The sequence below is a fragment of the Onychostoma macrolepis genome, chromosome 17, assembly GCF_012432095.1.
Source record: "Onychostoma macrolepis isolate SWU-2019 chromosome 17, ASM1243209v1, whole genome shotgun sequence".
Taxonomy (NCBI): Eukaryota; Metazoa; Chordata; class Actinopteri; order Cypriniformes; family Cyprinidae; genus Onychostoma; species Onychostoma macrolepis.
In genome coordinates, this window is record NC_081171.1 from 30,905,930 (window position 1) to 30,931,261 (window position 25,332).

A 25,332-nucleotide genomic window follows, 5' to 3' on the forward strand; every position below is an offset into this window, starting at 1 on the left:
TAAATTAATAGAAAGCTTATTTATTCAGCTTCCAGATTATATAAAACTCAATTAAACAACAACAACAAAAAATACCCTTATGACTGGTTTTGTGGCCCTGGGTCACATATAGGCTTACCTTTTTATGTGGCCTAACTGACTTTAATAAGTTATAATAATAATAATAAAATAAAATAAATTACTAACATTTAAGACTAGCCTAAGCACAGGTTTAATTGTTTACATTTATTTTAAATACATTTTTTCGATTTATTCGACATACATTAATTCGAAAATTATTTTTAATAAAATCCTACTTCACTAACGATAAATCAGTTTTACGCGAGATTTATACATTAGTTTTAATCCAGAATATCATTTTTAACAGCGCTTGTAATAACCGCGAATGCGTAGTTTTTACGCGCTGAAATCGCTGTCTCGTGAGCAGGTAACCATAGCAACAGTAGCCGTTGGAGTTTTTCCGTTACTATCAGTATCGAACAGAACACCGACGAGACTGCTAACATGTTTTTCTCACTTAACATCACTTTTACATTTTTATTTAGACAGTTTTAAGACTTAAATATATTTGTGACAGATGGGACGTTTATAGGCTAGGTGTCTCTTAAAAGTTATAATGGTTAAAACAAGTTGTTCGCCTGAAAGCGGCAGACTTTAGCCCGGTTTCATCGGTCAGCGGCGGGAGGAGGAGCTCATACAAATGCGCGTCCAGCGGCGCTCCGCTCCGCTCCGCGTTAAACGCGCGCAGTAGGAGATGGAGACGCACCTGAGGACGAGCTCCGTGTGTCTGTGTCTGCAGGTACACTCAATATCTCCCCTCTTCTCCTCTTTTCTGGAACATTACATCCTCAAATATCTCTTCTGTCTTCTTTCTCTCGCTGTCAGTGAATTATTGCGCTGTTTAAAGCCTCTGGAGTGTTGGGAACTTTCACACACCGCTGTGTTTCACTCACATCTGTCAAAGCTTTATCGATTAGCTTTTGCTTGCTCTCTTGCGTTAGTTCGTTTTTTAAATATGTTTATAACACAACTGAGCGAATCACACACCGAATGTCACTGAAACTAAACTCACACCGATCTCAGATCAACGCATTTACAGTCTGATCAGTGTCTTTTTCTCTTTCTCTCGAGTAAGTTTTATGCATGCGTTTTACGTAGCTGTAAGTTTAGAGTCACTAATTGTCCTCAGAAGTGAGATCTCCATTTGGGGATTTTTAGAAAATTATTTATGCATAGCCTACCATGAAATTAAATTCCAAAAATGCTGTTTTCTTGTAGTGTTATAGCTATAAAAATCAATAGAAATCTAGATAACTGGATAAACGTGTGCAATCAGACAAATTCAGAGAAAAATCTGTCAGTTAGGAATAAAGAGTAGTTAATAGTGATACACACACACTGTGATCAATAAAACAGCTTGACTTTTTGCTGAGCGCTTCATATAGAGCTGCAATAAGAGACTACACTCACTGAAACAATATACACACATGCATGTAGATCTTTACTGCCTTTACTGATTTTATTGTGATGAATTTAATATGACACAATATGACAACAGGAAACCGAGAACGAGAATAATAACTACAAAAACTAAACTATAACTAAAATACTTGCTTGTACAAAGTCATTGATAATAAATAGCCTACTTTGAAAACCTTTATATTTCAATTTTAAATATGAATCAGCTTTACGGACAATTTTGTTTTAATCTAGAACTTGTTTTAAATTAATCAGTGCATTATCATGTGCAGTTTGTTTATTCAGAGCAGAGGCACATGAGATGTGTGTGTGTGTGTGTGTGTGTGTGTGGCTAAATTAAATCTAGAGATATCTCATCATTTAACACAAGCACAATATCAGCGTTTGATATCAAATCCTGTGTAACATAAGACCAGACCTTAATAAGCATTCCAAAGGGATTGTACGCAAATCATATGGATTAGGTTCGTGGATGAATGACCTTTAATTCCATGTTTTTCAATTAAATTACTGTATGTTCCTGAACCCCAGAGACATCAATCATCTACTCCGTATCAGCCACATGACGATGATTATGATGATAGAAAAAAAAAGCACACGCAGATTCTCTCACAAGTATTTTTACGCTCATGTTTGTATTTTGTTATTGGCTTGTTACGTGTCTGTATGAACTGCATGTGCACAGGCATCCATATATTGAACTGCTGTCAAAAAAAAAAGAGAATATTTATTACAGTTACAGGGAACAGAGGTTATTTATTGCTCTTTTATTTTTTAAACAGTATTTTGATGGGACGTCATATGTATTTGATTTACGCTCATTTTGTCTGTCCTTTAATACATGAGCGTTCAGACTCTGGTGTCTCACTGAATGCATTGGGTTTGAGTTTTGAGGCTTGCAGTGAGTCCTGTGATGATCAATAGGGCTTGTGTGATGTTTTAGTATTGATTATGGAAACGCGAGCCACTGAATAGAGCAGGGCGGGGTTCAGGAGTCATGTGGAATCACAGGCGTATGTCGACCAATAAAAATACACAAATCAGCTCACCTAACATCTGAATGATGGAGATTCGTCAAAATGATTTATTTTGCAATGCGTATCTGTTACCCAGCGTGCTTTGGCCATACAAGTGTGTGTGTGTTTTGTGAATTTGTGACACTCAGGCAGCTGTTCAAACTGGCCACTTGTCATGCGTGTGCTTTCGCTATGGCTCTCTTCTGATTCTCTGCTTATAAAATGCAGTAGAGTAGCAGAGGAGCGTGAGCGACTGTGAAACGCTATATCTGCATTCTCTGCATTCTTCAAGGCTTGATCAACACAGAGACTCTGGTGATTATAAAGCTTCGCGCCCCAAAGACAGAGCGATTTTATGCTTCTGAGTGTCCACTCTTCGACTTGTCCAGCACTGGCTCACAAATGTTCAAATGGTTTAATGAAGTAGAAACATTTTAAAGTAGAAAAAAACTAAATTTGAAGGGATCAATTGTTACTGCATGTCAGATTTGTTAGATGCATCACTCCTGTTTTTAATGTTTCATTTCACATAACAAAAACATTGTCATTTTAACCAATGCATGTATATTTCTATTTTAATTGTAATTAAAAAAATCATTCTTTTTAAATTTACAAAATAATAAAACAAATGCATCAAAATTAAATTATAACTTTGATAATGTTACTCTAACATTGCCACTTACATTTTGCATCATTTTGACAGATTTCATAAAAGTGGACTTCTGAAAATGATTTTATATATATATATATATATATACATACTTTTGAATATCATTTTGCATTTAACACAAGATGAGCACTAAGTTTATTAAAGATTTTTAATGTAAATATTGTCCCCCTTTTTTAGAAAAAAATGCTTTTAAATAACATTTTACAGTTGCTTTAATATACATTTAGTGTTATATGAAATATTTTTACATTGCATTTGTAATTTTACATTAATTTACAGTAGTTAAAAAAACATGTTTTGAATAACATTTTACAATTAACACAATAGGTAGATGACAACATATTTTTCAAACTGTCATTTTAAATAACAATCCTTTCTAAAATAAACAAAAAAGAATAAAATAGGATAACAAAATGTTTCCTCCTTAGATAGGACAAATAAGTAGAGTTTTATCCGTGTGGTTTCGTGTATATTTGCTTCAGTCTGTTGTAAAAGCTGGCTGCTTGTGTGTGCGATGTCTGTGGGAGTATTTCAGCACACACTGCACATCAGCCCCGCCTCCTGCTGTTTCCCCTCCCCCTCTCCAGTGTAGCCCCGCCCCATCAGTGTGCTGAAGCCCCGCCCCCCCTGAGGCAGCAGCCAACAGCAGCTGTTCCATATTCATCAAGCTCTTCAGTCTTAAAGAGGCCGACACTGAGCATGCAAAGACTCATTTCTGCCTCTCCGCTGCTCACACGCTCATCGTAGCGCACTCTCCTGCCTCCTCGCTCGCTCTCTCTCTCTCTCCGCTTCACCCTGACCAGCCCCCTCCCCCCCACTCTCACACACACACACACACACACATGCGTACCTGAGCTGGCGGTGGGCTGCGCTGCTGGAGGGGCTTTTCGCCGCAACTTTTCTGAAGGTGCTCGCTCGTGGTTTTGGGGGGAGAGGCGAGTGTCCGGCGTCTCATCTTTCCTTCTTCTCTTCCTCCTGGAATGCTAAAACTGGGCTGATGGACATTTCCGAACTTTGCATCCCTGATCCTCTCAGCTATCATAACCAGTAGGTGCATCTTCCTCTTTCACGCACTAACACTGCTTCCTGTTTTCAGCATCTGTCTGTCTGTTTTTCTTCTTCTTTGTATGCCGATAGCACAGTTTTCTTGTGCTGGCTGAACTTTCTGCTGCTGCGATAGGGATGCGTTTTCATCTGCATGGACGCAGTGTTACTTTCTGCGCAAATTTATGTTCCTAATGTCAGCAGAGTAAGGTTTAGATACACTTTTTTTCTTCTGCTTCAGTGTAGGTTGTTTGTTTTGTTCTAGTGTGTTGCGTGACGCATGCGTCCCAGCGGTCGGACGCTCCTCTAGAGCCGTTTGTGTTTGGAAACAAGTCTGAAGGGTTCAGGCGGGACAAAAGGCACAGGACGGATGTTTGTTTATTAAATGAATGAGAGAGGATGCGGTGAAGAAAGGTCTTTTGGATGGTGGAGTGGCCCCAGAGGAGCGGCTGAAGGGGTGCAGGTGTCCCGGGGTCGTCTGAGATCGCAGCTCGCGCCAGGCTGTGGAATAATGCGCTCACTTTAGAAAGACTAGGAAGATGCAACTTACAGAAGATTTATGCTTGTTTTTCACCAAAATAAAGCTGCTTAGACTTTCATTAATTTTTATAATTCTGCATGAAACACTTTTTCTTCAAATTATCTTGATGCACATCTTTATTTTACATTTGAATATTGTTATTTTACACAGGGTTTTTAAATTATCTATTGACACGAACGGTCATCTGTTCTAATTTAAAACAGCAACTTATCAAATCGATCAGTAAATGCTTGCCTTGTGCTTGAATTATTAAAAAAAAAAAAAAAAAAAAAAAACATTTTAAAAGATTGACCAAAAAGCGCAATGTGTGTTGATCCACCGATGGATTTTTGGATATGGATTTTTTCATTTACTCTCAGTAACGTGTCACACACAGCTTTGACATGGGCCGACTGCAGACCGTCTCTCTGTGTGTGTGTTTTTGGGTAAATTAGACTAGATTACACTCTGCACCCTTTAGTCATCTTAAACACACATATTTTAAGCTGCTTTGTAGTTCTACACTAAGACGGATTACAAAGGTTCAGTAGAGCTCAGCTGCTCTGACACCTCCACGCATGCATTTCCACAGTCGCGTTTGCCATTAGAAAACCTTTATTTAGAATGAGTTCGTCTCAAATGCATTTAAAACATTTAGATTTAAAATTCATAGTTTTATTAAGACCAACTCGTTTTGTGCAAATTGTTCTAGCTCCACTGAAAATGTACAATCTGAAATAGTGTAAAACTACTGTGAGGTTTTCTTTAGTGATTTCATTATTAAGAAGAATTTTTAAAATGTTAAAAATATACAAAAAATTTTTTCTTTATTTATTTGCCTGTCATTAAATATACTTCTCATAAATTTGACCGTCACCATCATGTTACACTTTTATTTGACCTACTGTAAATGTACCAAATTATTTTAATGTAGTAGTGAAATAATTATATTTATTAATCTCTTTGCATAGAAAATAACAAATAACCTTTTTTTATTATGAATTAAAAAATAACACACATCTACTGATGCATTTCAAATTTAATGTTAATATTGAGTGTTTGTGTGTGTGTGTGTGTGTGTGTGTGTTTGAAATAGAGGAACCTGTTTTAGGTTTTTGACTGGCCTTATTGTGCATCTATACATGTATTTGTTGTATTAAAAAATCCACTTCATTTAATTTTAGTTAGTTGAAGCATTTCCAAAAAAATATTTCAACAAGTGTTGTTGAAGTGATTCAATAAAATGTGTGTTTTACATTTTAAAATGAGCATGAAGAGTATTGTGCGCGGCTGGCTGCTGCTGTTGATTTACTGATGGGGATGCATGTGTGTGAATTGAGTGTCTGTCACACACATTGTCCTCAGATGCACCGCAGCACTGGATTCACAGCGAAACGCCACCGGTTAATGTTTACTGGCACGTGCGGTGAGATTGATGCTGCTTTTGTTTGTAAACCGCATGCTGCGTGTTTCAGTATTCATGTGTAGATCCGAGGCACTCGGAAACGTGGCGATGCAGCCGGTCACTTTGACGTCTTCTTTACTCTGCTGGGATATTCAATATGACCCGGAGCGAAGACTGACTAGACGTATTCTCGCTCACTGCGGCCTCATTTCAGGCTCTCGGTCGGGATGACAGCTGGATTACGTTCGTATGCAGAAAACCTCCATAAGCACGGCCAGACAAATTCAATTGAACAATTGTTTGACTTCATTACCGAGTTGGCGGATCGAGCGCATAAAGCGCGTATCTCCGCCGTTTCCGTTTTCCCTCTTCCGTTTTATCGCATTAGGTTGGGAAAAAAGCAGCTGTGGGAATTGCATTAGTGCATCTTAAGTTAAAAGCTCGGCGCTCTTTGAGCAAGTGTTTCAGTGCTGTTGGGTTAATCAGATTTTTGCTGTCTGTGAGGAGATGCTATCGCGGGTAACCAAAGCGGCCGGCTCTGACACTATCCAGATGGGATCAGCTTACAGTAATTTGGTTTCAGAAAACATTACTCACACAGATCCATGGCTGTGGTCAGCCCACATATTCATGAGCTCTGGAGAGGGTTTCGATTCTCTCCGTGAGCCCTTCGCCGGCCAGCTGACCTTTGGCCAAAACGAGCACGCTTCTCGATTCGCTGCATGGTTTTTCAAACAAACACACAGGCTCTGGGTACCAGCGGGGGATTGTTTTTGGTGAGTGCAGAGCAGTGTTTTTATATGCACATGCAGCGTGTCACTCACCTGCGTTCTTTCCGTTGCGTGTTTATTATCGACACATGCTCTGCTGAGGGTCTTTGGTGCTCTATATTTGTCATCTGTGCACATATAATCCTGATTCACACTCTTACACCTCTCGAACCAGCTTGTTTTATGCATCAGAAGCTTGCATTATAACAACCGTGGAACCTTTCCTTTGCACTGAAGGTTGTTTAATAGAAAAAGGTTCTTTAGATTATCAGAAAAAATGCTAACATTTTAGTATAGGGACCAATTCTCACTTTTAACTAGTTGCTTTATTAGCATGCCTATTATTAACATATTGGCTGTTTATTAGTGCTTGTAAAGCACATATTCTGCATGATCATATTCTACATCCCTAATCCTACCCAATACCCAAACTTAACAACTACCTTAAATATTAATTAGGAATTCAAATTAGGAATTTACTGAGGCAAAAGTCGTAGCTAATGTTTTGTTAATAGCGAGAATTGGACCTTAAAATAAAGTGTGACCGAAAAAATTAAGAACTGTTTGCTTAAAGGTTCTTCCATGGCATCGCTGTGAAAACACCCTATTGTGACCTTTATTTTGAAGAGTGTAGTGTGTAATGTAGCTGTCAGACGTTAAAAGAATGGCAGATCTCTGAATAAAGCATGTGTAAATTGAGGCAGAAGGGTTGTGTTGTAGTGCGAGCGCTGTGGTCTCAGCGCGTCTTGACGGTAGGGTCACTTTCAGCGCTCTCACACCCTGCGGCAGCCGCCCGGCGTCGCCCATCCGTCCCCCAGTTCTCACCGAGGTAACCTTGGCATCCTGGCCGCGTCGTGACAGCAGGTTTAAAAATAAACCCAGCTCTGTTAGCGTGCTGAGGATAATGGCCCTCCAACGCATGCTGCATGGGGGGTCTCGTGCGCACACACACACTCAGAGGAGACCACAGAGGAAGCAGTGATGCTATAGACAGCAGGGCTTGTCTGAAACAAATACTAACTTTAGCATGGCAGTTTTAGCATATTTACAAAGTTGCAGTCTTTTAAATGTTAATTTGACCATTTAAAACTTTTACAAATAGAAAATGAACTTTTTGAAATCTACTGTTTAAGCGTTATCACAGCATTTATTTTGAATTAGTTTTTATTTTGTATATTTTCAGTTTACATCTCTTTTTAGTTAAAATTTTAGTAATTTGTTTTTAACTTTTTTATATTTGTCTATATAGTTTGTATTAATTGTAATTAATTAATTAATTTAAATTTTAGTTATGTGAGTAAATCAACTTAAACTCAATGGAATTTAGAAATTTTTCTAACTAGCTGAAATAAAATAAGTTAGCTTTTTTAATATATTTTTAGATAGATTAATTATATTTTTAATATATTTTATTTTATATTTTTTAATGTATTTTCTATTTCAGTTAATATTTATTCAATTTTATTTTTATTTATTTTATTTTTGTTGTTTTGTTTTAGGTTTAGTTAGCTGTAATAACCCTGGTCGAATGTAAAGCTGCACATGCAACTGAATGCAAATATGCATCTCACGTCGCTGACGTGCGGCCCATCCGCAGCACTTGCTCTCTATTTGCATCAATCGCACACACTGAGAGTAAACGATCCAAGCGCCGTGTCCTGATTTGCTCGCTAATCAAATGTTGCGGGGGGAAAATGCTAAGTCCGCTAATTTACACTTTGGAGAGGAGGGGAGAAAAAACGTGAGGCCGAATGTCCGCGGGGCGGCACGCAGGCGTTTATCAGAGAATGGTATTGGTATTGAGCGGCCAGTCGTTTGAAGGTTATGTTTCTGAGCAGTAATTGAAATGCAAAATAACATTAGGATCGATGGTTAGCTCTGTTTATTTATGAAATCAATATTGAAACGGTCTGTCACCATTGCGGCTCTGATTCCAGCTGACAGCCAAACTGAGTGTGCCACGTCCAGAGACACAGTTATTGCCTGCACTGCGGGAGGGAGCGGAAGCGCCAGGAACTGGGTGGGGTTTAGGAGAGGAAATGATGTCGCCACAGGTGTGTGAGATGCACAGCGGTCTTTTAGGATTCTGTAGTTTGTGACTGGATCTTCTGTCCCTGTGCCTTCGGTTTGCATGCATATCTGTTAACAAAACAAAAGTATTTATGTAAAGGTTTGGGGTTGGTAAGATTTTAAAATGTCTTTCAAAGTAGCCTCTTCTGCTCACCAAGGCTGCATTTAGTTAAAAATACAAATAAATACAATACAATTCTGAAATATTATTTCAATGTAAAATAAAAAAAATGTTCCATGTGAATATCTGTCAAACTGTAATTTATTTCTGTGATGCGCAGCTGTATTTTCAGCATCATTACTGCAGTCATCAGTGTCACATGATCTTCAGAAATCATTCTAAGATGCTGATTTGAATTAGCTCAAGAAACATTTCTGATTATTATCAATGTTGAACACAGTTCTGCTGCCCAATATTTTTTTTGTGGAAACCATGATATATTTTATTTTTCAGGATTCACAGATGAATAGAAAGTTCAAAAGAACATCATTTATTTGAAATAGAAACCTTTTGTAGCATTATAAATGTATTTACTGCCACTTTGGTCAATTTAATGTCCTTGCTGAATAAAAACATGAATTTGCTTTATTTATATATATTTTTGTTTGTTTTTGTATTTTTTAATCTTACTGGCTCCAAACTTTGAAATGCTAGTTTGTGTTCAAATAGTTTCACCTGAAGAGTAAAACACTTGTTTAAGAAGCCCAATGTGTCAAATTCTGACTCAACCAATGAAGTGAGTTTGGGGGTGGGACTTACTGTTTGTCAGGTGGAGTGTTTGGAAAAACCTTCTGTTGTTTGTGCAATTCAGCTTTGCTGCAGAAATGCACAATTCACCTTAAATTATGTTATTCTGATGTGTTGTTAGTTGCTCATCAAATCAAGGGAGAATATTGTGTTTGCATATTCACATGTGCAGTGCTTGACTGCACTCGACAAGATAGAAATAGTGAGAGTTAACACACGAGTGTTTTAGATCAGAGCTTCTGAAATGAATTTGATTCAGGACTGTGTCACTCAACCGTTCCATGTTGACATCCGTCTAATATTACCAGCTGGTCTCAAAATACTGTTCACTGGACACACGACAAAACAAGGATTGAAGGTTGATAAGTTTACTTATTTTGCGATTCTAACTCCACTCAGTTTCATGTGCTTCTGTATTCAGAAACACACTCTTTGCTTGTCTGTCTGTGGGAAGGTGTCTTAATTCGCTGTGGAGGTGATGAGATCTGCGTCATGTAAATCAGGGTCCGTGAACTCTCTCAGATCATCAGAGGACGTACAGTGGAAATCCGCTGCGTTTCATGAAGGTGAGCTGCAGTCATATGGCATGGAAAAGCTTGTGCGCCAGTTTATTTGTGCGTCACCTGAGTTTGTCATGCGCCAATCCTTTTCAGGCCGTGATTTTCCACACTGACTGAGTTGTGTTGGAGCTCATCGTGGTTCTTGAAGAAGCGGCTTTTCTGTAATAAATATTGTCATCTGGTGTCAGTATAAGATAACTACACAGGTATTGATCGCTGAATAGTGTTATTAAAATGAATCAGACGGAATATTTGATAAAATAACACAAATGACATGATCATACAGTGGCTTTGGTGCTGATTCTGTTGGATTTGATGCAAAGCAGTGAACAGACAGACAACTGCAGTACAGTAGTGCTAGTTTACAGAGAGAGAATGACAGTGTTTATCAAAAAGCTATTAGTTTAAAACCTTTGATATTAACTTCTATATTAAAATATGACATGATTTGGTGTTTTAGTGACATTTACACAGAGACTTCTACCTCAGAAATGAGAGACCGCAGCCAAACAAAGGTTATTTGAGCTGGTAAACATGTTAAACTCTCTTTTGGAACAAGGTTAAATAAGAAACACTTCATTAAACTGTGTGTTTTAATGAATAAGTTGATTCAGTTTGGTCATAGAAGTGTCATCATGTCAAGTTTGTCATCATGTTACGTTTACTCGCACATTATTATGCATTAGTGTATAGGTTCATATAAGTGAAAAGTATTAAATGTAATTTTTATAAAATAATTAAAAAATACTATTTTTAAGATGATTTCTGTATTTACGTAGTTAAACACATTGAATCTATGTCTTTATTGTAATTTTAAGCCATTTCTGAGTATAAAACTGCCAAAAAAATAAAATCTCTGTATGTAACTTTGTCACCCAGCCTCACTACAAGACACTTAAAAGAAGTGCTGAAACTGCAATAGAATGTCTAATAAAATCATAATATTATGTATTGTGTTAGCTCAGAGTGGTTTCTCCCAAATTAATTTAAGAAAAGTTGAGAATGGTCTTTAAATATGATTTTCTCAGCATCCGCCACGTGTCCGTTTCTCTGTCATGAGTGTGTGTTTGATGAGCTCAGATGCATTGCGTCAGCTGTAATTCACACACGTTACTGTAACGCTGATGGACTCGTTTAGTGGCGCACGCATCCCATAATGCAGGACTGCGCTACGGTTCACATGTCATCTGATGTTTCTGTGTTACTGGGATTGTTATGGCCATTGTGCAACTGCAGGGTTCATTTACAGAAGACAGTGTGGAAATAGGCGTTCATGGTTTATATTTATATGTGAGGGTGTTTGTGTTTGTGCAGGTAAATGTGTCAAACCATACACACACAGAATAAGACAGTCTTGTTCAGACGACGTGAATGTCTTACATTAGGAGCATATTTGATTTGGCAGCTAATTATTTAGCAGAAAAATGAGGAATATGCATTATTTCTAGTGTAAAGAGGGAAAAAGGGGAACGATTTTAAAAAAACCTTCCCAAGTGTGCTCCACGCGAGGAATGAACTACTTTTTCATATGATGAACTGTTCAATTCAAGAGGGAGCTTTACCGTTGGGCTCACACACTTTTACATGTTAACTCTTTCACCGCCGCACTCGTCACACTGCCTGACTTACACTCCTTTATTTTACAGTATATGTGCACATTGTTTTGAAACTGCATCACTTGGGAAACTACAAACTACTCAAGAAAGTACATTAAAGCTATTCAACAATATATATATATATATATATATATATATATATATATATATATATGAGCATTAGATTATATACACACACAGAAATAGATGTTTGTGTAACTCTCAAAACACATCACTTTGGGGAAATATGGGGTAAAATAGAAGAAATATATATATATTAGAAAACTAAATACGCATTGTATTTATTTATTTCGATATTTTTTGTAAACATTAGGCAGTTTTTTTCCTGATGTTGTTTTTCCTACAACATCAAAATACATCATTTAGGGAGAGATAAAAATATGTTTAATTTATTTTTAGTTATATTATCATTTTATTTTATTTTATTTTATGTTATTATGCTGTTATTTTATTTATTTATATTTATTTACATTATATATTATGTACTGTATGTATGTAATAATTCCAGGGAAAGAAAGACTTATTTTCTATTTATTTTTAGTTATGTTCTCATTTTGTTGTGCTATGTTATTTATTTATATTAAATTATATGAGCATTTGTATTTTATGCAAAGACTCAAAATTCATTGAAATGGATCATCCAAATAAACCAGTTCACTAAAATTATGCAGTTTGGTGAAAGATAAAACCAGTTTACATCTATAAAGTGTGACAAAAAAATGGCAAAATATGGCACACTTATCTGGAAACACTTCAGGAGTTTCGAAGTCACCACTGGATTGGTTGAATCCAAGTGGTGACTTCGAAAGAAGAAAGTCGTTGTGTTTTCAACGGTGACGACGAGCGTTTATCAGGATCAACTAAACGCTGGAGTTTCAAAAGTATGTGAAAATTTTAAAGTTTGCGGCATAGAATCTTTTGGGTTTTATATACCGGTCTGTTATTGTGGCAACATTTCCACACCCCTAAACATGACGCGGCACAAAACAAAACGTGACTGGTTGCTTTACCTGTCAGTCACATGGCCTCTTGGGCGGGTCTTGGCTACGCGAGACTATTTGAAAAGTGTTGTTATCTTTAGTAAGTGACTGTCCAACACTGTGCATATTTACATGAAATTATTGTGAGGCCAGTCTGGAGTTTGGTGTTCTTCCTTTGATTTGAGCAAGCTGTCATTTCTGAGCATGAGCTGGGTTTGCTAGGGCTGAAAGGCTAATGTCTGGCAGTTGAGTGAGATGTTTCCAGTCTATGTGGTGGAGGAGAGCGCTAGTTAGTCGTGACGTGCGTGTTTCTCCTCCTCCGTATCCTGTGCTCAGGAAGGACGCGACGGGGATCGATGGATGCGATCTGTTTCTGTGGTGTGCTAAAGGCTGTCCGTGAGCTCACAGTCTGATGAAGGCTCAGAGGCGATGCGAGGCAGACGGACTAAATTTACTCCTTGACCCCGGAGTTTAATTGGGCCGGGCCGGTCTCTCCTCCTGCAGTAACCGGGCACCGTCACCCAATATCCATCTGTCTCCCTCTCACCTTGTTTTCTTCACTCCTTCTCTTTCTTTCTCCCTCCACGGCTCAAACTCTCCGCGTCTCATTCATTCAGTGAGGAGTCAGACTAGTTGTTGAGATTGTTAAAAAATGGGTGGTGGTTGTCATGAATTACTTTAAGCTTTTCTCCCACCCCAAAATTATGTATTTTGATGATGTAGGAATAAATAACAATATTTATAAAAAACGTATAAATAAATATAGAGAGAATATTTATTTTATGCATATTTTTATGCATAATTATGTATTTTGAGAGAGTTACACAAATCTTTTTTGCAACAGAAAATAATACTAAACATTTCAGCTGTACTTGATGCATCACAATTTCAGTGTGATTTTATGTTGCCATAAAAAAAAAGGAAAGATGTTCTGTAGTGTGACATGCTACACTATTTTAAATGTTTTAAAACCTATTCTTATAGAATTATTATGCATGCAGATTTTATGAGGTCATGTTGCTTGAGAGATTGCATTAAATATTTGTACTTTGTGAAGTGAACCTTGTGATATGTGAATTATTAAATCAGAAAGAAAAAAAAATATTTTAGATAAATACAGAATTAATTTGCTTTTAAATAAATAAATAAATTACCTAATATATAACCTAATTTAATATACTGTAAATAAAATATATTGTATGATAATATTAATTAATAAATATTTCTAAACAATATGAACATTTAGCTTTTCTCCCACTCAAAAATAGCTTGATGTCTATAAAAATATATATAAATAAATACTTATATAATATTTATTGTATGCATATCTATTTTTTTATATATGTATTTTGAGAGAGTTACACAAATCTGTGTTGTAACAGAAAATAATACCAAACGTTTCAGCAGGACTTGATACATCACCGCTTTCATCAGTTATTTTATTTATTTTATGCTGTCAATTAAAAACAAAAAAACAAAACAAAACAAGAGGTGATATGGAATTATTTGTAAGGATGAACATCATTAATCAGAGGATCCTTGAGCTAGTATAGACAAAAAGGTGAGTAAAAATGAAATCAAAAATATGCTTTTACTTAAAATCACATACATTTCAACATGTGTCAATTATGCTTATATTTATAAGCCCCCCTTTAAAAATTAAAAATGACTTTTAAAAATGTATTTGTCACACCACAAGACCTTTGAAAATGATGTAATATAGACAAAAAGATTAGTAAAATTAAATCTGCAACTTAGTTAGTCACATACATTTCAACCTGAAATTGATGGACATGTTATGTTTCTTTACGTTTGGAATAATTTGAATGCATTTGATCATCTGAAGTGACTTCAGTTCATGCAAGTTGCACATTTCTGTGGGAAGCCATGACCTCGGCATCACTAACACAGCTGAGCTTCAGAAGAGACAGCACTGATGAGATAGGGTTAACTTTACCCTGGTGATATTTTTACATTGAAATCAGTTTCTTTTGCAGTGACGATGTTGAACACTTGAAGCGCGGTTGTTGATGTTTGATGGGCACAATTGCGATCAGCAAGCGCTCTTCCTCTCTCTCTCTGTCCAGTTCTCACTGGCTGTGTTCCACCTCCTTAGATCAGTCGCTCATAAATCCTTGTCAAATTCCTCCTTCGCTTTTTAACAAAGTGCTCGTCTTCACCTTTCCCCTTCTCTCTGTTTATCTCTGCACTAATGAATGAGCAGCTCTCCGCTGCGGCCCGAGATTAAACCGGCTCCCAGGGGCCTGAGCGAATGCTGCTTACACACACACACACACACACGCACGCACACGAGCGAACGAACGAACGGCCCCAGGGTCGGCCTGAGCCCCGTATTCCCTCGGTAGCTGTTAACCCGGGGCCTTTTTATGGGCAGACATTTCCAAGTGGCCCTCGGTGGGCTCTCGCCCGGAGCCCTGGACGAATCTCGTTTCATTTGCATCCATGAAATAGAGCTCTGTTCACAAAAAACAAAACTGTCCACTGCTTGGACATCAAATGCAGTATAAATTCAGTATGTTTGTTAGTGGAGTAAACAGTGTTTCTGCATGAGCCCGGCGTGACGGGGAGGAGCACGAGAGCATGTCAGGAGTTAATTGAGTTCCTTTATCAGCCCATCAGCTGCGGCCCTCTGACCGATCTCCCCTCCACCCGCCGGGCATCTGATACCGAGTGTGTGTGTGTGTGTGTGTGTGTGTGTGACTGTCATGAACCCGCTGACTCTATGACACTCAAATATGAAAGGCTCACTGCATTAGAAGAATGCAGCTTTTAACTTCTACATATGCACTATCATTCAAAAGTTATTCTGCTCACCATGGCTGCATTTATTTGATCAAAAATACAGTAAAAATAGTGAAATATTATTTCAATTTAATTAAATATTATTTCAGTTTTCTGTGTGAATATATGTTAAACTGCAATTTATTTCTGTGATGCGCAGCTGTATTTTCAGCATCATTACTCCAGTCTTCAGTGTCACATGATCTTCAGAAATCATTCTAATATGCTGATTTGCTGCTCAAGAAACATTTCTGATAGTTAGCAATGTTGAAAACAGTTGTGCTGCACAGTATTTTTGTGGAAACCGTGAAACATTTATTTATTTATTTTTTGGATTCTTTGATGAGTAGAAAGTTCAAAAGAACAGAATTTATCTGAAATAGAAATCTTCTTTGAATCAGAGGATCATTTGTGACTGAAGAATAATTTAAAATAAACTGATATTGATGAAAACATTACAAATGAAATCTGCAATATACCTTTACTTAAGATCACATGCATTTCAACCTGAAATATTGATAGACATATTGTGTGTTAACAAAAACATGTACATGAATGGATTTGTTAGATGCTTTTACCCGAATATTTGTACTTTTAAAAAATAGCCTAATCTTTTGCATTACAGAATCATTTAAAATGAACTAGTATAGATAAAAAGGTGAGTAAAAAATTAAATCATGCTTAAAATCACACATTTCAACTCAAAATTTATGGACCTGTCATACCTTTATACATTTCTTTGCAAATGTAAAAAAATATCTGAATTAATTTTGATTGATGCTTTTATCTGAAGCTATGCAGAAAAAAATAATAATAATTTAAAATTATAAATGTTTTTACTGTCACTTTTGATCAGTTTAATGTGTCCTTGCTGAATAAAAGTATTGATTTAATTTTGATTAATTACAGTAAGTGCACTATAAAAATGTTTTTAGAAGTTGATTATATAGAAGTACACTTTACAAGAAATACTATTTCATTCTTTCTACTTTAAAATTTCACATTTAATTCAATGTTGCTGTTTCTTTCTTTCTTTCTTTCTCTAATTGTGAAATTTAGTAAATCCTGATCGAATAGGTGTGTTTAATGTTCAGATTCACTATTGCTAGTATGACGGTGGTTTTGGAGCATGATCCAGTGCAGCTGAAGACCTATTGCATTCAGTTTTTTTTTTTTTTTTGCTGGGGAAGTATCTGCGCTTGGGTCTATAGCAGCACTTTGTTAAGAATCATAGACTTCAGAGCAAAGCTGAGGGTTTCTGAGATCTTCAGTTAACTGGTGTCCAGCGCTGTGGCGGTAGTGCAATTCTATTACAGCGGCTGAAATTCTGTTAGTGTGAGCGGCTGGAATCAGATTAGGGCCGAACTGAACATGATGCTCGGGGGGCTCCACTCAGCATGAATTTAAATGCTTGACCGTGGACAAAAGCAGACGTGAGGGGATCGGCCCGAGGAAGTGAACGGGTCCTTGACTCCTCCTGACACAGCGGGATGGGGGTTAAACTCATATCACTCTACAGCACTGAACATGAAGGAATGGCAAGAATTCCACTGCCTCCACTTTGCATATTGCTAAATTATATTTCTACAGCAATCCTACAGTTCAAACAGTAGAGCAGTGATGCTTGCAATGTCAAAGTCACAGGTTCGATTCCCAGGGAATGCATGAGCTGATAAAAAGTGTACCTTGAATGTAATGCAAGTCACTTTAGATAAAAGTGTCTGCAAAATGCTTTTTTGTAAACGTAAAAAACACAGTTTCCTGCAGAGTTATGAATCTACAGTTATACAACAGGAGAAATGTTGCCATATCAGAGATGAATGAGATGAGAAGGAAAGACTGATACAATAATGCAAAGATTATAGATCGTCTATAATAGAACTATTGTGTTGTCGTCTTTAGGTTCATGCAGTAAACACAATGAATACCAGTGTAGTCCGATTCACTAAAGAATGACTCTTATGAACTGATTCATTTAGTGAATCAGTCACAAACTCTCATGAATCACAACTCATGAGTTATCAGGTTTAAATTAGTTTATGTTTAAAACCTAAAATAACAAATGTAGCATGATAAATAAATAAATAAATAATCATAGTTTATGATCATTTTAACATTTAATACTACATTAATACAAATCTAAAGTTATCTGTTAATAATATTTAATCAACCTTGAATAAAAATGAGCAATTGCATTTTATTAACTAACATTAACAAAGATAAATATTGTAACAAATTGTTTATTGTTAGTTAATTTTAGTCAGTGCATTAACTTATGTTAACAAATGGGATTTTATTGTAAAGTGTTACTGAGTTTTTAATAATAATTTAGAAAAAGTATTGTTTTTTGTTCCTTTTTTTCTTTCTTTCTTTTTTTAAAACTAAACGTGTTTTGAGGTCATCTTTAAATGTGCTGGAAATCTTTAAGGAACTGCAATTGTTCAGTGGATTTAAAAAACTGGGCCCAGAATCATTTTGTTTCATGTTTATGAACAGTCATGAGATAATTTAATGCCAGATGTCATATTTTGTCATATTTGACATATTTTCAGTCGCATCAGACTCATAGAATGCAGAGCTGGAGCTGTGGCAGCTGAAGAAACTCTCTGCTGAGCGCATGTTTTATATATGAACATAAAGCCATTCAGACATTTATGCAATTATGCTAAGTGTCACCTTCAGCGTGACCTTTGACCTGGGGTTAAGCTCCCCTTGAAGTTTCGAAATAAAGCCTAAATGGAATTGCCCTGTATGCCGCTGTTTCTAATATATGGCTGTTAATAAATGAAATGAATGTGCAGAAAGGTGCACACGCATTTATCTTTATTCAGCAGCTCTAAACAAACGCTAAAGGTTGGACTCTGAAAAGGAATGAATTCAATACAGTAACAGCCTCCTGCTTTTCACAAGCTTGATTTGTCTCCTGCCAGGCCCATACTATAAATAAGAACATTGTTCTTAAATGACAAGTCAAGCAAACAATATATTGTAAAGGACTTCATCTATATTTGTCAACATGCCGCTTTATCATACATTTATTATCATCAATGCTGATTCAAGATGGCAGACCACAGTCCAAAACGTTTGCCTCTTACAAGCCATAAATATTTTTGCCAGTCGTAAAACTGTCTGTATATATATATATATATATATATATACACACACAATCGATTAAAACATGTTATCACGTTAATCACAGTCATGGACTGTGATTAATCATGATTAATCGCAAATTTAAAATACTAGGATTTACCTCTAAATGTGTTGAAATAAAGAAATGCATGACAAACTAGTTTAAGGAAACAGAACCTTTCACACTTCCGCCAGGATTGAGACATAATCCTTATTCTTCTTTTGTTTTTATTGAGCAACTATCAGCCTTTATACTGGCAATAAAACGAATTGGACCTGTTCTGGAGGTGCATTAGAGCTAATATTAGCATCATGCTTCATAAGACAATTTATGAGATTAATAGTGCACTTTTACTCAGAACTCACTTCAAACCACCATCGAGTGTTTGTAATAACTTCCTTTTACGATCACATGTGGAATTTGGTCGTTTACTGTTGGTAAAATATGCTATTTATAGCCTTTTTATCGCTGTAGAAATTAGCATTTCAGACGTACACATAACTCTCAAGAAAATCACATACAAATATTCTATCATAATCATGTGTTTATTATCTTGGTAACACTTTACAATAAGGTTCATTAGTTAACAACATTAGTAAACATGAACTAAGAATGAACAATACTTCTACAACATTTCTTCATCTTAGTTAATGTTCATTTCAGCATTTACTAATGCATTATTAAAATCACAAGTTGTGTTTGTTAACATTAGTTAATGCACTGTGAACTAACATGAATAAACAATGAACAACTGTATTTTCATTAATGAACATTAACAAAGATTATTAAATAGTGTAATAAATGCATTGTTCATTGTTTGTTCATGTTAGTTAATACATATTAACAAATGACACCTTATTGTAAAGTGTTACCATTATCTTATATAATCTATAGTGGCTGTTGTCATGTTTATATCTGCTGCTCTGCTGAAACTCACGTTGTTTGTGATGTTACAACTGTCTCTCCGTTCTTAAGTTGCCAGGGATACATTCAAAGTATAATACACATTAGTAAAAGCATCTATTTTATTATTTCTAAATTTTTATTTGTGTATATACACTTTGGCCGCAACCCACGGCTCTGTAATTCTTTCCACGACTGCATTTTCAAAATAGCCCAATTATGCGGGAAAACCGTGATCCTGGCAACACTGGTTCGCTGTACCCTTATCACACAATGATAGATTACCTTCCACACTGCGATGACGGCAAGAAGTTGTGGTCAAACCTTATCAAACTATTAATTTATGCATAAAAAACAATTAATTAAATGTGCGTTAAAATGTTTAGATTAATCGCATGTGTTAACGTGTTAACATTGACAGCCCTAATATACAGTATATATATATATATATATATATATTATTTATTTATTTGCATATTTGTGACTAAAAGCACAAGTCATTGTGATGATATTTTGTTTTGTTGTTTTACTGCAATACATATTCCACATACTTCCACAAAAAAATATCCCAGATAAGCAACTGATGGTTAATTTTCCAATGACACAAACATGCTTTCTTTAGTACATCTGAACTGAATAAGCTTACATCAGTCAGATCATTCTTACACTTCAGCTGAAGTTTTTCATCAAGTTACTGACTAACGAGCTTTATTGACTCGCTAAAGGCGTTGTGTGTAGCACTCGGCGAGCTTCCGCTGATATCCGGCTGTAGTCTCTGTGCAGCGTTCGGGACATAGCCATCACACGCTCTCTGGCACAGGCCTTTTTTCCACAAGGTCAGTGTTTTAACAAGGAGCTATTTTTTATTTATTTTAGCCGTTAACCTTTCTATGAATTTCCAGAGGTGGTGGCACCTGCCGCAGCGTTGAATATACATGACACAAGAGGCAGTGAAACGCTGCAATGAGATTTAATTTGACACGCTGACCCCATCTCCATGGGCACGGGAAACCAGGGCGAGAAAATAAGGTTGACCTTTGACCCCCGGCCTTGAACCCAGCATCACCCGCACTTACAATTAAATCAGTCAGAGAAACAGACTGTCTAAAGGAAGCCTGCACTCTCGCTGCTCTTTTTAATCTAAATGCAGCCATGCAGTTTCGCCAAGTCACGCTGCTTGCTTACAGTTTGGAGTTTGTAGTTTTATTTTAATTTCAATTTTTTTTTCAATCATTTCTCATTTTCATGTAGTTTAAAGTCCCCGTTGGGTGTTAGTATCAATATGTTAGTCTGAAGGTTATCTATAAGCCAGTGTGCTACAAAACAGTGACGAAATTTGCATTTAGAGGATATAAGCATTCAAAGCTTGCAGTTCGTCACTTCCGCCAAAATGGATCAATGATTTTTTTTGATGTCACCTCGTACTTCAGCTTCTCATCAAACTTTCTGTTCAATCAGATCCTCTCTAGGATCCAAAGCGCCCGGCGATAGGGAATGATTCAGACAGTGTAAATATGCTTTTGATTGGGGCAAATGAGGTCTGGTTTGCGTTGTGTCACGCGCGCACAGTCTGCTCTGGACTTTGGCTCCGGTCCAGAGACGTGATCGCACGGAGCAGATCATATGCGCGAGTCGACATATATTAAACACTTTTAAAACTACACAGCCTCAGCATGATTATGATCACTATTTTGTTTTTACTAAGAGTTTCATATTGAATCTAGGGGGCAATCTAGACTGCGGCTGTCAAATGCGGCTTTATCGAGCTCAACGGCTCTGGCCCGAGCAGGTATAAACAAAAGCCTATTGACTATTTTAAAAAGGTTGCTCGATATGTCTTCCTGTTTCTGGTGAAATTACGTCACCACATAGAATAATGCTGCTTGTTTCAAGGCACGTCATTGGACCTTTAACTTGAAGTACTACGATAGCTATTGTTAAAACTAAAATGAAAATGAATAAAATCTAAAAAATAAAAATAAAAAATCTAATAAAATAAAAAGATAATAATGAAAAAAAGTCCTAAAACTAAAGTAAAAATAAAAACTGAAAATAAAAAATACTTTTTTTTAAATATTCTAACACTATATCAATCTTTCTTCTTCGCAAAAAATCCAGAAAACCTGTATGTTTGTGAGGGCCATTTAGCCCATTAATATTACAACTCAGAATATTAAAGTCAGTCATAGGTATCGAACAGAATTACTGCATAATAAGACAAAATACAAATTTGAAAATAAAACCAGTTGAGTTTACCATTAAATTACCATTGATTGAGAATGACCTTCAGCGTTGCAGGATAAAGAAGAAAATTTTGGATGCCAACTTCTCTCATTTCCTTCCTAATTGGCGCAAATGCACTTCTTCTTTTTGTGGTGACCGGAGAAAAATCTGGAAAGAAAGACAGCGTTGCTCCGTCGGATGTTTTCACCAGGGCGTGAAGTCTGGCGGCCCACAGAATGAGCTCCCTGTCCGTGTACCACAACAGTTTAAAGATGAAAACCCATGGTTTAGTGCGATCTGAGGAGAGCCTTGTGTACACGCGATGCGCTCGCTCCACTTCAATCTCTTTGCCCTGCAGAGACGGGAACCACGTCGGTAGCGATCTTTTCAAAAAGCCCATAGGTTCGTCCTTTTCGGAACCTTCAGGCAATCCGACCAGACGCAGATTGCTGCACCTATTGCGATCCTGTAATTGCAACTCCTGCTGTTTCCAATTGTATGCCATCAGGGAAAGTATTATTAATGAATAAAACTTCAAAAAATCAGCAAAAAGGGGCCAAACGTACGGAGCTCTACTCAAGTGCGACTAGGTTCATGAGCATGTCACGTGACTCCTCTTGCTTAATGAAGTTTTTATAATAAAGTTATAATTACATAATAAGATTTCTACTTCAATTTGTTTTTTAAATATAAACATTTAAATGGTGGCTGTCATAAAAGCTTGACTGATATATTCAAACATAAATTAAACATTGACAGTAAAAAAATATAATGAATATATTATATGGTGCATATATTTAGCAAAATGCCCCTCTCTAGAGTTTATTTTATTTTTATCTGACTAATGAGTTTATGGTCACCAAATATGTTTTTTCTGAGGTAAACGTGACATTACGTGACATTGTTTACAAGATGTTATATTGACGTCTTTGCATAGAGGAAACACTGATTGAGCGATTACATGAGACAGGATACGGATTGTAAAGTTGTACTTTTTCTTTTAACTTACCTTCGGATGTTTAGTCATGTTTATTTTGTGCTGTAACTGGTGTTAAAGTGGAGGAGATGATCAGTTCACATGCGCTACATGCTGCCGCGTCTGTTGAACTGAGGTGCTACAGTGATCTGTCACTCCACATTAAAAAGCGTCAATACAGCATTTATTGTTTGAATACTGCAAAACGGTGGGCAGAAATCTGAGACTTTGTTTCATATTAAAAGTATCAAAGCACAATGCTTATTGTGATTTATTGGATGGAAGGTGCGCTTCAATGTTCCGTCCATTAACTGAAAACAGGTTCAACTAATCGATTCTTGGGATTTAAGAATCAGTATCGTTTCGTAAAAATATGGATATTTTTTACCCATCCCTAGTTGGCAGTGTAATAGTTAGACTGACATGCAGGGCTGGTCATCTGTCAGAGTTTTGGCCTGACGACATGATTTGTATGGGATCAAGGAAAGCTCAGGTTTATTAATGCTAGCGAATCCATTGGACTCCTGGCCCTGGACTCCACAGCTAAAAAAGCTGAGTGTAACCCCATCATGACCCCTGCTACACTCTGTAATGTTAATTATTTATAGACTGGAGTCAAATAAATAAGGCTCTGTCTATTTCAGATGCTTGTGTTCAATTCGCTGCATGTTTGTGATGTCTGTAAATATGAAGCATTCAGAAGATGGAATAATTCATTCCACCAGAATCCTGCTGTAACACAAGCATTTACATATAATGCATTATAAAAGTATTTTAATGCATTAATTATGACACGTAATGCACATGTTGTATGATCACATGAATAATTATAAGCACAGTTATAATCCATTATAATTATCTATTGATTGTCACACATGTGTTTTATTTTTGGTAACAATTATTTACGAAACGATTATAATGCATTAAATCTATATAATATATTATACATAAAGGCTTCAAGTGTAGCTGAACTTTCTTCTGATTCTTGCAGCCTCAAATAATTTTCAGCAGATTTCTCTGGTATTGATATGCCATATTGGACAGTTTTGATTTGCTATGACAATTGTAACATCTATAAGCATGAAGATAGATATTCAGATGTCCTGAAAGTGTGAGAGACGTTAGTGTTTGTGTTAGATATCCTTGATGCTGCACCCTTCACCATTCACTGACGCATGAACAGTGTGTGAATCTGTTTGATCGTTCTACATTCATCGGATTCATTAAATTATATTGTTTTATTTTTTCCTCAAGTTTGCATTTTATGCAGGAAAAAAAACAAAATTAATATGGTTTTTAAAATTGCAATGCTAAAATTTTTATTTTTAAGGACCATATTCAAATTAAAGCATTTTTTTTGGGCTGCACAATGAATCGTATTTTAATCACAATCATGATTTCTGCTTATCTCGATTAAGCATAGTTGCCTCTGATTTTGGACTAGTTATTTATCCTGGAAACATTGTTTTCATTTGGCATTACCATTATCTTGCATTGATAACAAGCCTCCACTATATCTTTAATGCTTGGGGTTGTCAGATGTCAAGAGTCTAAATCCACCAAAGAGATCTTTTCTCTTAAATCAATACATTTTCTGCTCAGTGGTTTACTTAATCTTCCCAACCTGGCAACCATTGACACACACTCTCTCTACATTACAAACATGTAAGTTGGAGTCTATTGGGATATTCTGCTCAAATGAAAGTGTGATACAGCCATTCTGTTTTCTTTCACACGGCCGTTTGCACTGTTTGCTGCGACTAAATCTGCAATCAGTCCCTCACTGATGAACTGTTATAAATCCAAACATGGGCCTTGACTATATTGTTTGCGATTGTGGTTGCTGAATAAATGCAGAGTTGTTGTTGTTGTTGTTTTAACTGAAAGAAAAGAAAAACATATTGTGGAATTAGTTTTAGGAATTTAAGTTTTTTTCAGTTTTCATAATGTTTTACTTTTAATATTTATCATATAATACAATATAATCAAAATCTGTATTCTATTTTCGCATTCTGGGTCCATTTCGGACCTGAAGAATCGTTATTTTATAAAACAGTCATAACTTAATATTTTTCAACTAAAACCATATTGTATCTGATCAGCAACTTATTATTAATGAGTCATTATGAATTTTATATGTCACTGCTATTATTGCATTTACCCCCTTTTTATTAATTAAAAAACTGAAATAGATTATTATTATTATTTTACATTAATATAACTTTGCAGATGATACCGGGTCCAAAATGACCCGAACATGAAACCTGTACCACATTTTTTGTTTAAATAGTTACATCTCTTGAACAAACAAATGAACAAACAAACAAATAAATGATGATGTGTATTTTGAGGGTCCTTTGCAATTTGCAAAGTTTAATTCCCTTATTTATTTATTTATTATTTTTTAAATGAATCTC

At 36.2% G+C, this 25,332-nt stretch overlaps 1 protein-coding gene across 6 annotated transcripts in view; it reads left to right on the forward strand.

Annotated features, from left to right (window-relative positions):
- Nucleotides 1-477: 477 nt before the first annotated feature.
- esrrb (estrogen-related receptor beta) overlaps nucleotides 478-25,332 on the forward strand; it is a 78,172-nt gene continuing 53,317 nt past the window's right edge. The window contains exons 1-2 of one of the 6 annotated variants that reach the window (XM_058748975.1): nucleotides 8,313-10,080; nucleotides 10,177-10,288. Coding sequence is in view for 3 of the 6 variants with exons in the window: in XM_058748970.1 (XP_058604953.1) it covers nucleotides 24,438-24,580 (143 nt within the window). In the remaining 3 variants the exon portion in view is untranslated. Of the gene's footprint in view, nucleotides 800-3,878; nucleotides 4,213-8,312; nucleotides 10,081-10,176; nucleotides 10,289-14,241; nucleotides 14,440-20,254; nucleotides 24,581-25,332 lie in introns of those variants that run through there. The other 5 variants (XM_058748974.1, XM_058748973.1, XM_058748976.1 and 2 more) reach the window with 5 other exon arrangements.